The sequence below is a fragment of the Rhea pennata genome, chromosome 20, assembly GCF_028389875.1.
Source record: "Rhea pennata isolate bPtePen1 chromosome 20, bPtePen1.pri, whole genome shotgun sequence".
Lineage (NCBI taxonomy): Eukaryota > Metazoa > Chordata > Aves > Rheiformes > Rheidae > Rhea > Rhea pennata.
Genome location: NC_084682.1, coordinates 260,743 through 275,315, shown reverse-complemented (window position 1 = coordinate 275,315; position 14,573 = coordinate 260,743). Strand labels below are relative to the sequence as shown.

The window sequence follows — 14,573 nt, the reverse complement described above, 5'->3', positions numbered from 1 at the left end:
AGGAGTGCTGGGAAGGGAAAAAAAGGATCTTATGTGCTAAGTCTCTATCAGATGACAAGGTCAAGGTGACAAAAGTCACATAAAAGGGTCAGTGTCACAACTGCTAGTAGTAACCTTACATCTGAGCACAATCAACTGATTCTTTGGGTATTTTTATTAAGGTTCTCCCAGGCTCCCCTGCCTGGTAGCTGAGGGATCAGAAAAAAGGGTCCCTCAGATCCCAGCTGTGGCTTTGATGGAAAGCTGAGCCAAAATGTTTTAAATCTGATGTCTTAGGCTCATTGAACTGGCAATCTGTGACAGATCAGTACATCTTAATTGGCCTGTAGACATCTGAATTCCACAAGTTTTTATGAGGTCTCTACCAGTGCAAAGTTAAGGAATTTGTCTCAAGGTCCTGAGGTGAGGTTAACTGGGACTGCTCTTGGCTTCAGGCTGCAATCATATGGGGCCTGTAGGTCAAGCTGGTCCCTTAGATGACAAAGAGGAAACTGGAAACAGCGATAACAAGGCAGCATCAACTCCACGATCACTTATGTCCCTCTCTGGTCCCTACCACAGACTCTGTGGAAATACAGTTTTTGTAATTATCCTGTCCATGTGTGTGTCCAAATATTTCCAGGACCCACTGGCTGATTTCAGGCCAGATCGCTGGATGAGGAGAGAGTCCTGGAAAAATATTTATCTGGTTAGAAGAGAGACCTGGTTATGTCCTAACCACGACAAATGTCACAAGGGAACTTCAGGAGACAACTTTGATTACAGAGAAATTGTCACTAGAAATTTTGCTCATAGCAAAGCAGGCTTTCTTAGTTCTACTACTCCTAGAATGATATTGTAGATAACTTTCTTGCTATTTACCTTTCAAAATGCTAGTCTTCAGAGAAGATGCATGGATAATGTAGGTGCAAAGCACCCAGGAAAAATTCTGTGAAAAGACTAGATGGCTGGGGAGCCATTTCTAGAAAAGCAGGAGCTATAACAACAGTACACTGAGGTATCTTAGTATATTTACCTTTGTGCGGGTATAAGAAGAAAGAAAAGTAAGCAATGACCTGCAAGATCACCAACACATTCAGCTGAATGTAAAGTCAAGATGTCTGTCTCCAATGAAATGAATATTGCTCCATAAGTATCTTTAACCTGCTGATGTCTGTAAGCCTCAACCATTTAGAAGCTCCACGTTAGGAATAAGGGGTAGGCCCAAGAGCTCTTCTCACAGCTCATCTTCCTCATCAATCAAACACCAGTACAATTTGCCTCGAGTGAACAGTTGGTTGTCTTTAACATGGTTCAATTAGCTTTCCCTGTATTCCGTCTCAGGAATCTAAATACTTACTTGTCTGTGGTTAGTCACAAAAATGTGATTCAATCTAGTTAGCACTCACCTTGCACTAAAATTTCCAGCCTTCTCATGTGTTCCTAAAGTGAATCTTATAGCTGATGTGATGATTGACCCAAAACCCAGTTAAGAAAATGGAAAGGATTATACTGATTTTAACATGCTTAAGAGAAAGCAAAAATAACCAAGAAAAATATAATAACTAAAAAAAAAAGGGATCTGACCTTGAGACTTTTTTCCTTTTCTTTTTGCCAGGGTTAAACTGGAGAACTGCAAAGTCAGGCATCTCAGAAATTATAATTATAGTGATAGTTATAGTTTCACATTTCTCTTAGTTGTAATGTTCTATATAAAACTGTACATAAAAATCTTCTTTTTTTTAAAAATAAAATGGTCTAGGAAAAGGCATAGATTCAAACAGCAGTAGGCTGCTCTCACCAAGCCAGAAGAAACAGCTAACCAGCTGAGACATATTATTAATTATCAGACATGAAGAAGGAACAAAGGGACTGTAAAGAACCCAGCCCAGAGAAACTGTGCTTTTATGCCAATTAGTCTCAACATATTTTAATTAAGATTTTAAACTCTGCAATAGAGCAAGAAAATAAAGTTGAATGTAATGCAAATAACATGTCAAGATGTGCTTTATCAGTATAATTCTGTAATAATTCATAAACTCTAGATTACCTGAAGCTGCTTAAGTTTATATGCTAGACATAATTCAAGCATATTCTACTACAGTCCTGAAGTTCAAAGGTCACAGTCATTCCTTACAATAGTTATATTTAAATTTGCTTCATAAGGAATTCAATACTTTTGTTTGCCTGACTGCTGTATAATCTCAACTATAAATTGGCTAGCATGCAGCTAAAGAAAGGGTTTATATTCTTGCCAAATATTTACGTAGGCATGCATGAAACTGTAACAATTTGTGCACCACCTTTACAATGACCAAGAATTAAAGTTATTTTCATCATGTGTGGGTGAGCTTGTGGGTGAGTTTGTGCAGGATACTTAGAGTTTTACTTGCCAGCAGGAAGGAATCCCACTAATCATAACATTTTTATTACTAGTGATCATGCATTTTGAACTCTCTTTCCTTTACCTATAAAAGTAGCTGTAGTGTTATTTCTAGTACAATTAAATGTCCCTGTACAAGGTGAGGGGACAGTCTCTTAAGTCAGACAGCTGAGATGAGGGTTTAAAAGCTGGAAATAAATTGTTCTGTTTTTCTATTTAGCCCCAATGATTTCATTCGCATGACTCATTTTTTTTAGAATGTTAATACTTATGGTTAGCAGCATGATGGGCCTGGTGGCAGACAGAAATGCTTCCTGAAACGGAAGTCCCCATTCTGTTCTGGAATAAGAGGACAGGCAGGCCAATATAGAACAATGGAAATGCTTCTCTTGCTTATACTCCATATGCTCAACACTGCATTTGGTTTAGCATTTGTCCTACAGTTTGCAGTGAAACTATAGGCCTGGGACTTTATTGTTTTGATCCTCAACTGACTTCAGCTGGCAGATCTGTATGAACTTCAGCTGCTATTTTAGTTTATACCTGGGGAAAGACAGTCTTGGGGTATGAACAAGTACATCAGTATGCATTTTCATTCTCTGTTATCACTAACCTTAAAGTAGCAGCTACAGGCCCAACATCTTAAAGTCTGGCTTAGCATTACTATTTGGTTTAAGGGCTGGGATTTACCAGGAGCCCCAGTTAAGTCTAAATATCCCTCAGATCTGAGCTTGCAGCTCAGGTTCCAGCAGTTTGGCCCATTCAGTGTTGTAGGGGTGAACAAGATGTGTTGAACACTCTTGCTTGTCTACCATCTTCTTTCCTTCTCTGGCCCATTTTGCCAACCCCCCTTTTGCATTATAAATCTTCAGAAAAGGTTTGAGTTTTTGGCCACGTTCACTAGACAAGAACTCATTCAGGCTCTGAGCTGTCCGGGAAGCTCTATATCCCACAGTGCAATAGCAAACTACACATTTCTGTTGTTCATGTTCTGAAACAGAAAAAAAAAAAAAAAGTAACTGGCGGTGTAATTAGAATTTATTTACCAACTACAAAAATCTATAAAAACACCCTACTTGCTAGTCAGGTGTAGCCAAATCCAAACAATCTAAACCTAAACATCCAAAATTTACAACATTTCACAGTGTCCCTGTGTGTATGGTGAAGGAAGTCTTACTTGGCTCTTCAGCTTTCAGGCTATAGTAGGGGAAGGAAGGTGTCACCTCTGTTCTCAGCTGTGGTGCTAGGAAACTTCCTTACTTTTTAAAAACAAAAACTTATATTCTCAAGTAAGGAAAATGTTTGTTACTATGCCAGCTGGCAGAACTGCCTGTCTGTTGTTGTGATTATTAAGAATAATGCCCTCATCTGTAGTTTGTGTGAGGATCTCTATTAGCTTAAGCACTAAGTTAACCATTTGTTTCTTACTTGCTGAACACAGCCAAAACATAATATAAAATAGAGAGAATGTAGTTTTCATGAATTTCAAATGCATGCCAATGATTTCCTTAGTTTGATGCAAAACTCTTTATGATGTGTTCCATGCACCCTTCAGCTGAGTGCCACAGTAGAAAAACATAAAAATGCAATCGCTTAAAAGTGGATCAATCTAAGTCATTATTAGACTATTATTCAAAAAAATGAAATAACTATAATGGTAATCCAAAACAGATAATGGAAAATAAGAGAAAATGTTCATATTTGCAACCATTATAAAATAGATAATAATATCTTCAGTATATTGTTCTGTAAGATTGGAGAAGGATCTCAGACAGGACGTTTTGCATTCCTTCATTACTGGGAAAAAAATGTTTTTTCTGGCATATTTGATACTCAACAGGCTAATACTTCCTGCAAAACAGATCCCACTTCCCTGGTTCAGTTCAGCAATATTCCTTCATAGCATCTTTAAAAGGGCTTCAAATGAAAAACAATACCTTTCTGAAGATGCTCCTGCAGAATTTCTTGTATATTGTTACTCTCAGGGTCGATCCATATTGCTCCTGGCAAATGGCTGACTTCAAATTCATCTGCCTTCCGGATGTCCTAAGAATAGAATACTGATGTATTTTTAACCAGCTCATTAAAGTAAAATATAAAATACTTTCTGACCATGCGAAATATACAACTTGACATTTAAACTTCAAGGTATCTTTGTTCTTAATTTTTGTCCAGAGCTGGAGGAATACTGTAGTCGTATGTGTGGACAAGTCTCTGTCTGCAACAAGCAAGACTTGCAAGCCTTTGGATCACCAAATTTACAACTTCCTTTAACAGTCTTCAGATTAAGATTATTCTACCTAGGCCATCATAGGATGGCTTTTGAAATGTGCATTATCTGCCATTTTCTGAACCTCAAAAATAGAACTCAGTGAACTGTTAAGCCTTTAATTAAATATGTTCTAACAATTGTTTCAGTCAGTGATAACTATGATCTTGCTTCTATTGAGTTACAATTATAGCATTGGAGTAAAAAAATTGCAGACTTTGTACTGACTTGTTAAAAATATAACAAAATGTGTACTCCATTCTCTGTTATTTAACCATATTTAACATAGGATACTCTTCAGGCTGCAAAAATCTGTTCAACATTTTATGGATAAAATCCTTTGAGATGTATTGATATGAATAATGACAAGTTTGCTTTCTGTGAAAAAGCAGATGGTTAAACATACGAGCCAAAGGGGATGGCTTGGGGTCCAAGCATTGGGTATCAAATACTTTTTGTTCCACAAGATCACTGCTTTCAACCATAAAGCCTTGCTGTATCTTCTTTTCTTTCTGATGCCAATGCCCTGTGCTATGATTTCATAGACGGACTCTTGGCAACATCCCACTTTCTCAGTATCCACCTTCAAGATCTAATAGCCCTTCAGATAAGATATGACTGTATTTTCTCCAATGTATAATGGAATCTTGCTGCTTTCAGGTCTCAGAAGTGGCAACTCGAATGGTTGTGTCTCTATGTCAGGACAGATTTGGGAACTTCTACTGATGATTTATTATAACTTACTCTATACACTATTCCATTTTCTAAAAAGGAATTATTGCCAGTGCAGTACTCTTCAATAAAACTAAAAATGCCAGAATCTAGCCGCTAGCTTGTCATATTCTCCAAAACTCATCAGTGTAAGTTTGGCACTTAAGTAAGTGGAAAACATATTCAGCTAGAAATTGTATTATTGTTGGTTAAAACTATCCAGTGCAAAAATCAGCACAATTGACTGGGATAGATAACTTAAATTACAGGATAATAGTTTCCATCTCTAAACCCTCAAGAGGCACTTTAAATTAAGTCACAGTGATGAGCATGCGAGATCTCATTCTAGCTACAGGAAACACTTGTTATCAATTTAAAATTGAATGATGGAGCCCTGCAAAGAAAGAAATACATTAATAGCATCTCAAATATTAAAGGAGAGACATTTTTCTGCAAGATGGTGGATATTTCATTTAACAGTAGAAGAGTCTAAAGTTAATATGGCAGTTCGAAAGACAGGATAAGTCCACACATCAAAATCAAACTACTGATATTAGTAGACACATTGTGATACCTCACGGACCTGGAAAGACCTTTGGTATCTGCTATCTAGGATTTTCCTAAATACAACACTTATAAAGACATGTCACAAGACTGATTTTATCGTCACTTAGCTACCATCTGTAATTACCACTGCAGCCATGTGTCCCTTCTTGAATGCAGTTTTCAACTTTTAATAGCTAATTTACTTAATGTAGAAGGCAGTATCTCATCTGCTTGTGTTTATTAAGTAATACATCTCTATTTAACATGTATATCCATCATAATTCACAGCCAACTTTAATTTTAGCATATTCTGTCAAAATGCTTCAGAAAAAATAAAGGCCTGGCAATAGTGTTCAGATACAGCCAATAACAGCGATTGCAGTTTAATTCCTACAGAGGGATAAACTGAGGCAGGGATGTTGTCACTGTCTCACAATAATAATAAGGAAAATTCCTGGCTCACAGTCATGTTAACACCTTTCCCTGGAAGTTTGACTGAACTGGGGGGGAAAAAAAACATCTTTTCCTAGAGAATGCTCTTGGCTGTTATAGTATGACCCTGACTTTCAATTTTGTTCCTAGTTTTGATGGTCAAAAATTGAGATGTTTGACTTAATTCTAGCAAACTACATAGTAATTTAGTTCCTGTGACCTACCCTTTCATAGGATCCTCTCCTCTGAAATCAGTGTTGGGAGAGAAATCACATTTCAGAATAGCAATGCAGACACGTGGGATCTGTTTGATCTCTGCTTTTAGCCCAAAGTCTGTGTTTACTGGGGAGTGACTTGGTATGTTTTGATATAGCAATGGTTGTATTCCATAACCACTAAAACCTCGTCTGAAAAAAGCAATGCTATTTTATTAAGAAAAAATAAGTACAAATCCTTTCTGGATATTTTTGTAACCTAATTCGCGGGGGGGGGGGGTGGGGGGGGGAAGCACACTACATAGAAAAAGATAGTATTATGGAAAATTGCTAACCAAGACACCAAGAAACTAAGATAGTTTAACAAGTGAAAATAGCAATCATTTTCTTAAAAATAACCTGTTAGGTTTCAGGTAACCCTGTAAGCCTATACACAGTACACTGTGGCACAAGTGCCTAATGATACAGCTGCACTGAAGCTAAGCTAGGTTGACAGTGCTAAACCATAGAGGTTTATTTTAGCCAAGGTCTGAAAAAGCTAGTATCTAACATAAGGCAGAATTGCAGTTTCTGGAATAAATTTACAACCTCAGAAGCTGGGCTCCTCTCCAGGGTGCTGATGCAACTGAGCAGCTCCACTCCACACTCCTGGAGTGTGTATTTATTAACTGGTTTCACTCTGCACCAACCTTTTAAGCTGATAAACAATTAACAACAGAGGTTGACTGAAATTTCCTTGGCTCGTTAGGAAGTTGCTGTTACAAACAAAACAAAGTCCAGTCCCAAATCTCTCTTCAGTACCCGGAAAAAAAGTGTATTTTAGGACTGATCCCTACTTTCCAATTTTGTTTTGCTCTGGACCTGATCAACAGTGGCTGATCTACTACAAAGTTAAAATGAATGTTCCGCAAATACAAATACAAGGCCATTTTCTTTTATCCTTCTTGGCTAAATTATATGTTGATCTGGAAAAAAAATGGCATGTCTAAAACATTGCCCCCAAAGGTATTTCCTAACGGAATAGGAACAGAATTGCCTATCTGGTAAAAGCTCCCTTTCAGGACAGAACAAACCATTATTCCAACATTAATTTTCTCTACAAGGTTGTTTAGCCACATTGTACACCAAATTGGTGATGCTAAAGCATGAAAAGTTCAGATGTGGAACATGGGACCTTCCTAAGAAACCCGGAGTATTGACGATTGACTAACGCTAGCAATGACTGAAACAGAAATGCAAAGATTCTGGCAAAACTCCATGGCACACCAGGTCATGTCAGTGCCCCCCAAAAAGAGTAATGATAGTGACAGGGGAGTAGTATGAAAAATCCTGGTGTGGAGATACTCATTATGGGTTCAAGGCCATCTGGCTGAAGATACAGACGCGGCCTAGGGACAGACCCTCCTACAGCTTCCACCAAGGGGAGGCAATCGCTGAAGCGCAGCTAGCGTTTTAGACACCGTAACACCCCCACAGAAGGAAGTCACAGGAAACCTGATTTCCTGAGTTCTACTGTTCATAGAATTCCTTGGTTTTCATTTCATTTCTCTTGGAGCACCCCAGCTCAAGTAACACAATTTTAAAAACCAATTCTATTAAATTCTATCTTAAAGTATTTTGTAGAGTTAGAAAAGTAGTAACCTCTTAATGTGGATTATAAAGAGATTAGAATGGTAAATAATCATTTCTGCCTGATTTTAAGTATAATTTGCATTAATTCATAAGCACCAAATTACTTACTAAAATAAGTAGTTCTTCTGGCTTTTCCTCCAACCAACTTTGCAATGTCTCTGTAGAAACTGATTCCACATTTGGAAAAGACTTCTGCACCCATTTGATAGCCAAGTCCATCATTTCTGCAGGGTCAGTCACATTTAGTTTACGGATCTCCTCCAGAAATTCAGTTGCCATTGCTTTTGAGGCAGTACAGAACTATTACAGAACCCTCAAAATGCATGCTTAAAATGTCCTCTTATCTACTTGATGATAGGTCACATGGCTGATTTGTTATATTTGGATAACAGCCATATTACTGTTAGAAGAAATACATTTTTCCCCAAAAAAAACAAGCCTAGAAAATTCAGACAGAAGGATGATACATTTACGCCTATACTAGACCACAATGGAACTAACATTTCATACATGACTTGTTTTTCCAGAAAGTAAAAGCTTGCGAATTTTTGGTGACTGGTACACAAAGGTGGCCAGTAAAGGTTCCAGAGATCAGTTTGCTTTGTTCTCAAGGGATTGATATAAAACTGACCTTTGACTGTTGGAAAGACACCCTGGAGCCTGTACTTTGATTTTCACAGTCTCTGCCACTATATAAAATGAACTGGGCTGCAGGATAGCACAGGCTGGCCAAGCAGTTTGAAGGAGAGGTTTCTCAGGACTGCCATCAGCCCTGGTTCGCCTGTGGATAGCGAAGCCTCCAGATGCATGTCATTATGCTGCCCCAAGCGCAGGAGGGGTGCCCCCTCACAGTGAGGAAGGGAAGCGTACCACACTTAAAATTCAAGTTCCTGTCAATGTTATCTGGGCTCTTCTGTGTGGTATGATTATGAGACAAGTACTCCAGCTGTGCACCGTGTACTTTCTTCATAACTAGAAAACAAATAATTAAAATGATCCATCATTTTTCCAAGGGATGTGATATAAGTACGTAAACATACAACGCTGAAGTAGGAGCCCTATCATCGTATGTTTGAGACTGCGAATGACAAACGCCGCTTGCTACACTCTTTCACCACAGGAAAATGGCGCCAAACCAGCCACCCTCTCCCCTAGCAACGCGCCTAACTACGACGTTAGCCTGCTGTCGTGTCTTCCGCGAGCTAGGAGCCGAGCCGAGCCCCGCCCCGCCCCGCCCCGCGCTCCGAGGCCCCGCCTCCGCCGCTGTTGCCCGGGGACCGCGGCCGCCTTCCCGTCTTGCCTTGGTGCCGCTGGCCGTTGGCTTTCCGTCCGGGCGCGCGGGGTGTGGTGGTCGCCATCTTGCGCCGGCTTGCTGCGCTTCGCGAGGCGCCGCCATGGAGACAGGTGAGGGCGAGCGGTGGCCGCTGCGCGCGAGGCGCTCGCGGCGCGGGGCCGCGCGGCCAGGGGCGCCGGCGGGTGCGGCCCGGGGAGGCCGCTCCCGCAGGGCGAGCTGGGGCCGGGCGGTGCTGAGCCCCGCGCCTCGGACCGGCGCCGCTTTCCCTGGGCGCCCCCGCGGCGCGCGGCTTTGCCGCCTTTTCCGCGGGTGCCGACCGGCCTCATTTTTGACATTTCTCTTGGCTCAAGACTTGGAGCTGCAAGTCTGGGACCGCACGTCCTTCAGCCTGGCTCGTCCCCTGGCCCTGATCTTTCTGTAGAAAGCACTGGTTCTCACCTTCCTCTGGCTCTGGGCCCTATGCTCGGATAACTTTTTAGAAAGAGAAGTGTGTTTAGATTCAGCTGCTTTACGAACATGTATAGCCTGATGTTAAAGTTCGTTGATGTTTTCAGCTGGGAACTGAAGATCATTCTTACAGGCCTGTGAATGAGTGGTCTCTAGTGGTGACAGCAGGCTACAGAGAACTGAGAGCCCTTTAGTCAGGATAGGTTTGCTATTTGCTCATTATACTTGAGATCTATGAATTCTTTTCACTCGGCTTTTCTTTTTCTATGTTCTTGACTTGCACCAGTGTCACATTCTCTATTCAAGTTTCTTATTTTTTATAAGAACTTAGGCATTCCTCTGTAGTATGGAAACGCTCTTAGCTTTTAGCAAATCAATTTCATATAATTTTTATTTCATAAATTTTATAAGTATCATACCAATAACACTTCAATCCATTAGTATCCCTTTGCTGGACTTGCTCCAGTATGTCCATGACTCTTTCATACGGCGGAGCCCAGAACTGGACACAGCACTCCTGATGTGGCCTCACCAGTGTGGAGCAGAGGTGAAGGATCACCTCCACCAGCTGCTAGCAATGCTCCCCGTAATGCAGCCCGGGATGCTCTTGGCCACCATTGTTGCAAGCGTACATTGCTGGCTCGTAGTCAACTTGTTGTCCAGGTCTCTGCAGAGTTGCTTTCCAGCCAGATGACTCTCAGCCTGTACTGATGCAAGGGATTATTTCTCCCCAGGTGCAAGATTTTGCATTTCCATTTGAACTTCATGAGATTCCTGTTGGCCCATTTCTCCAGCCTGTTGAGGTCCTGCTGAATGGTGGCACAGACACCTGATGTGTCAGCCACCACTCCCAATTTTGTGTTGTCAGCAAACTTGCTGTGTCCCATCATCAAGGTCACAAATGAAGATGTTAAATGATACTGGACTCAGCATCAATGCCTTGGGAGTCACCAGTAGGGCCTGGTGTATATCGCAGTGTGAGAACATTGCTATGTTCACTCATGTACCGTATGAAGACATCATCTTTCTGCAAAAAAGTTGCCTTGCACTACTTCTACAGTTATGTAAAACTAGGATCAGTGGGTTATTTGAAGTTCCCTCTTCTCACCTTCTTAAATTTTCCCTGTAAAAACATCCCAGGCTCCTTGCTCTTTCCTGTTCCTTCACTTTAAACAAGTGTCATTGTGTTTTCCTCCATTTCTTGCATCTTGCTTTGCTGTAACCACCAAATTTATTAATGCAGGCCCAACACTGATTCATGTAATGAAGAACCTTTTGCTAAATGAATCCATGTTGATTATGGGGAGTTACTGCTTTGTCTATTCCTTTTTAAACATACTGTCTATATACTGTTCAAACTGAGAAATTGACTTTCAGATCTATTGTATGAGTTCAGTTCTTACTATTTTTCTCATCTATATCAGATGATACAGGAAATCGACTGCGGTTCCAGCTGGAGTTGGAATTTGTTCAATGTCTAGCTAATCCAAATTACCTTAACTGTAAGTACTTCGAAGTAAATGTCAGTATCCTGAGAAATGAATATCGGTCTTAATTACTTTTGGTAATGCTAAAAAGGGAAAAGCAAATAGAACTTTCACAGGATAAAGGTAGTCTGTAAATACTTCTGTTTGTCCAGATTTATAACAGGTGGGGGGTTTTAAATGCAAAATGTTTTATTTGTTGAAATAAAATTAAATACATCTATATGTATTTAATTAAAGAGAATAAGAAGCTAAAGCCTGTAATAAATGAATACTGTTATCTTGAAATTATTTTTATCTAAAACCAGCATTTTATAAGTGTTAATAATAGTTTCAGATACTGTACTTATTTCCCTTGAATTTACCTGCCAATTTTGATGCTACAGTTAAAAATTTTCTGTTCTAAAATGCTGTTCTTTGTTGCTGTATAAAAGACACATACCATAAAGGAGATGAGACTAGCTTATTTTGTTTACAGTGCTGACAAAAATATACATTTTCTCCCTGTGTATTTATTTCATCTTGAATTGATCAAAATTGGATTGTAATCTTAAAGTTCTGACTCAAGTGTTCCTTTGTATAGTTTTTGAATATATATTCTTCAAGTTTGGCAGACTTTTCTTTCTGCATCTGTAACTGACAGTTCCTTATTTGTCATCTTATTTCAGTCCTTGCGCAGAGAGGCTACTTCAAAGATAAAGCTTTTGTGAATTATCTTAAATATTTACTTTATTGGAAGGAACCTGAATATGCAAAATACCTAAAGTAAGTGTTAAAATTACTTAGTATTCTAAATTTTAATGGTATGATATTCACCTTTTGTTACATGCTGTGTAGCAGTGTATCAGTATTTGATTTCTGCCTGCAACCCTGCTTCTGCCTTCCCCACTGTGTTTTGCTATTTCCAACAGTCCAGCTGTAACAGGAATAGACAAAATGATATAACTTGTCTTTCATCAGTTGAACAGTGAATCTTCCTGTTACAAACTATATCTGCAGTTTATCATTTGTTTAAAATATCAATATTGAACATGGTGGTACAAAACTGCTTCAGTTAGGCACAGTAGCCATATTTTGAGAGCGATTTTTGCAGTCTGAAGTTTTCATTTTTCTTAGTCTTACAGCTCTCCTTCACATTTTGGGAAAACAGTAGATATTTTAATCAAATCCAATTATTAGAAAAATTACCCTATGCAAGCATATATGTTTTTGGACTCCTTGTTTCCTAGCATAAAACTGAAGTTATTAAGGTATGTATTAACATCTGGAATATTGTAGTTTTAAATGGGTTGATACTTGAGTAAAGCATGTACATGAAAAATGCAAATAATGGGCTGCAAAATTTTCAGAGAAACCAGGCTTAGTGTACCTTGTAAACAGATGCTTTAATAAAAGGTTTTATTTTTAATGCAGGTATCCTCAGTGTCTGCATATGTTAGAGCTGCTCCAATATGAACATTTCCGCAAAGAACTGGTAAATGCTCAGTGTGCTAAATTTATTGATGAGCAACAGATTCTTCACTGGCAACACTATTCACGGAAAAGAATGCGCCTCCAGCAAGCACTGGCAGAGCAGCAGCAACAGAACAACACCTCAGTAAAATGAAAAACGTTCTCCAGAGTGACAAGGTTGTACTTTGTATCACTTCAAGTACTTACAACAGAGGACTCTTGGTAGGTTTGGCTGTGTGTACATAAAATATATAATTTTGCCTCATTATTTCTATTGCTAAGGTCTTCCTGATTTATAAAGTCACTAGGCTTTTTTTCTTGTAACTTGTACCAATGTTTTAAAGATGTAAGACTAACAACTTCATACTTCTGTAATTTATTCTGTAGCATGAACAATCTCAAAAGAGTGTTATTACATGTCTTTGTTGCTCTTGAAAATAAAATGTAGGGTTTTTTAGGGCACTGCCATTTAAGTATCTAATGAAAAAAGCATAGTTTAAAAGTCTGGTTTTAAGAGGCATGTCTCAAGGTGTTGCTAAGAACCCCCTTGTGTACTGCTTTTTACAACTGCAAGATGAGCAAAGTTAAAGTGAAGATACACAAAATCTACAATGTGGATGTTTGCCTTGAAACAGCTGAGGTATAACTTGCCATTTCTGTTTACCTGGTAATCATTGTTGCAATGAGTCTTGCAGAGTTTTGCTTATAGTATATTTTAGAGACAGAAATCAAAGTGTGAAGACACAAGGACTGCAGGACTGGAGCAGAGTTCAGTCATATAAACCTTGCAAACAGATATTAGGGAAATACTAAACAATGTAGAGAGAGAGGCTGTAGCTGTATTTATTTCATTAAAGTCAGTGTATTTTAATGGAATACACGTTTTACTTTCTGCTAGTGAAATACTAGATGCTTCTAAGCAATTTTTTTCCTTCTTAAGATACATGGATCTTAGCAATGACAGGGATTTATTTTTCTTGCTTTCAGATTGCATTCAAATGAGTTTAGTTTTGTGTAATGAAGAATAAAATGTAGCATCAAGAAGTAGCAGAACTTCTAGGCTTTAGGGACTTTTACATAATGTGACTTGTCAGTTAAAAATACAGTTTATTGAACTAAGTTAAAAATACAGTATAACTTGAATATTCTGCATTTAAAGTTTAGACAATTTGCTCTACCTTTCTAGGACTATTTTTTCTTTTCTAGATATATTCAGATAATACCCCTTCGTGCTATATTTTATATTATTCTAAGAGCAGCTACTGTAACCATTAAATTTCAGTGTGTGACCAGTAATACCAAGACTGTTAACCTTCAGGTCACCATACTTAGTTAATGGCTTATGTGTTTAGTCTATCTTAGGTGTTGAAAATCTGTCTTAATGCCTTTAGTAGCTATGTAAAGTCTGCTTTAGGAAGAATAAACAGATTCTTCTCTTTCTCCTGTTCTTCCCAAATAATTGCTCAGCTACACTTTTAATAGTAAGTCGGTCATATTCTTCAGTAACTCTAGGCTGAACATAGAACAGTTGCTGCTGATCTGGTAGGAAATTGATTTAGGGACACTAAATGAGTTTGCCTTCACTTTGTTTTCTAGTAACTGTAGTTTGGCCTCCATTCTTGTACAAAATGGTAGTACATGCCTTCCCTCTGCTTACATTCCTTTTGGTTGAAAGAATGCAATAATGATTTGTGTCAATATGCATATGCTACACTAGCACCTCCACTAG

At 38.9% G+C, this 14,573-nt stretch overlaps 1 protein-coding gene across 1 annotated transcript; it reads left to right on the top strand.

Annotated features, from left to right (window-relative positions):
* The first annotated feature begins 9,441 nt into the window (after positions 1 to 9,441).
* Positions 9,442 to 14,284, top strand: MED31 (mediator complex subunit 31). The gene is made up of 4 exons (XM_062592697.1): positions 9,442 to 9,571; positions 11,333 to 11,410; positions 12,061 to 12,157; positions 12,806 to 14,284. Exons 1-4 carry the CDS (start codon positions 9,562 to 9,564, stop codon positions 12,996 to 12,998), a joined length of 378 nt encoding a protein of 125 aa, XP_062448681.1. The 5' UTR covers positions 9,442 to 9,561; the 3' UTR covers positions 12,999 to 14,284.
* Positions 14,285 to 14,573: the final 289 nt, after the last annotated feature.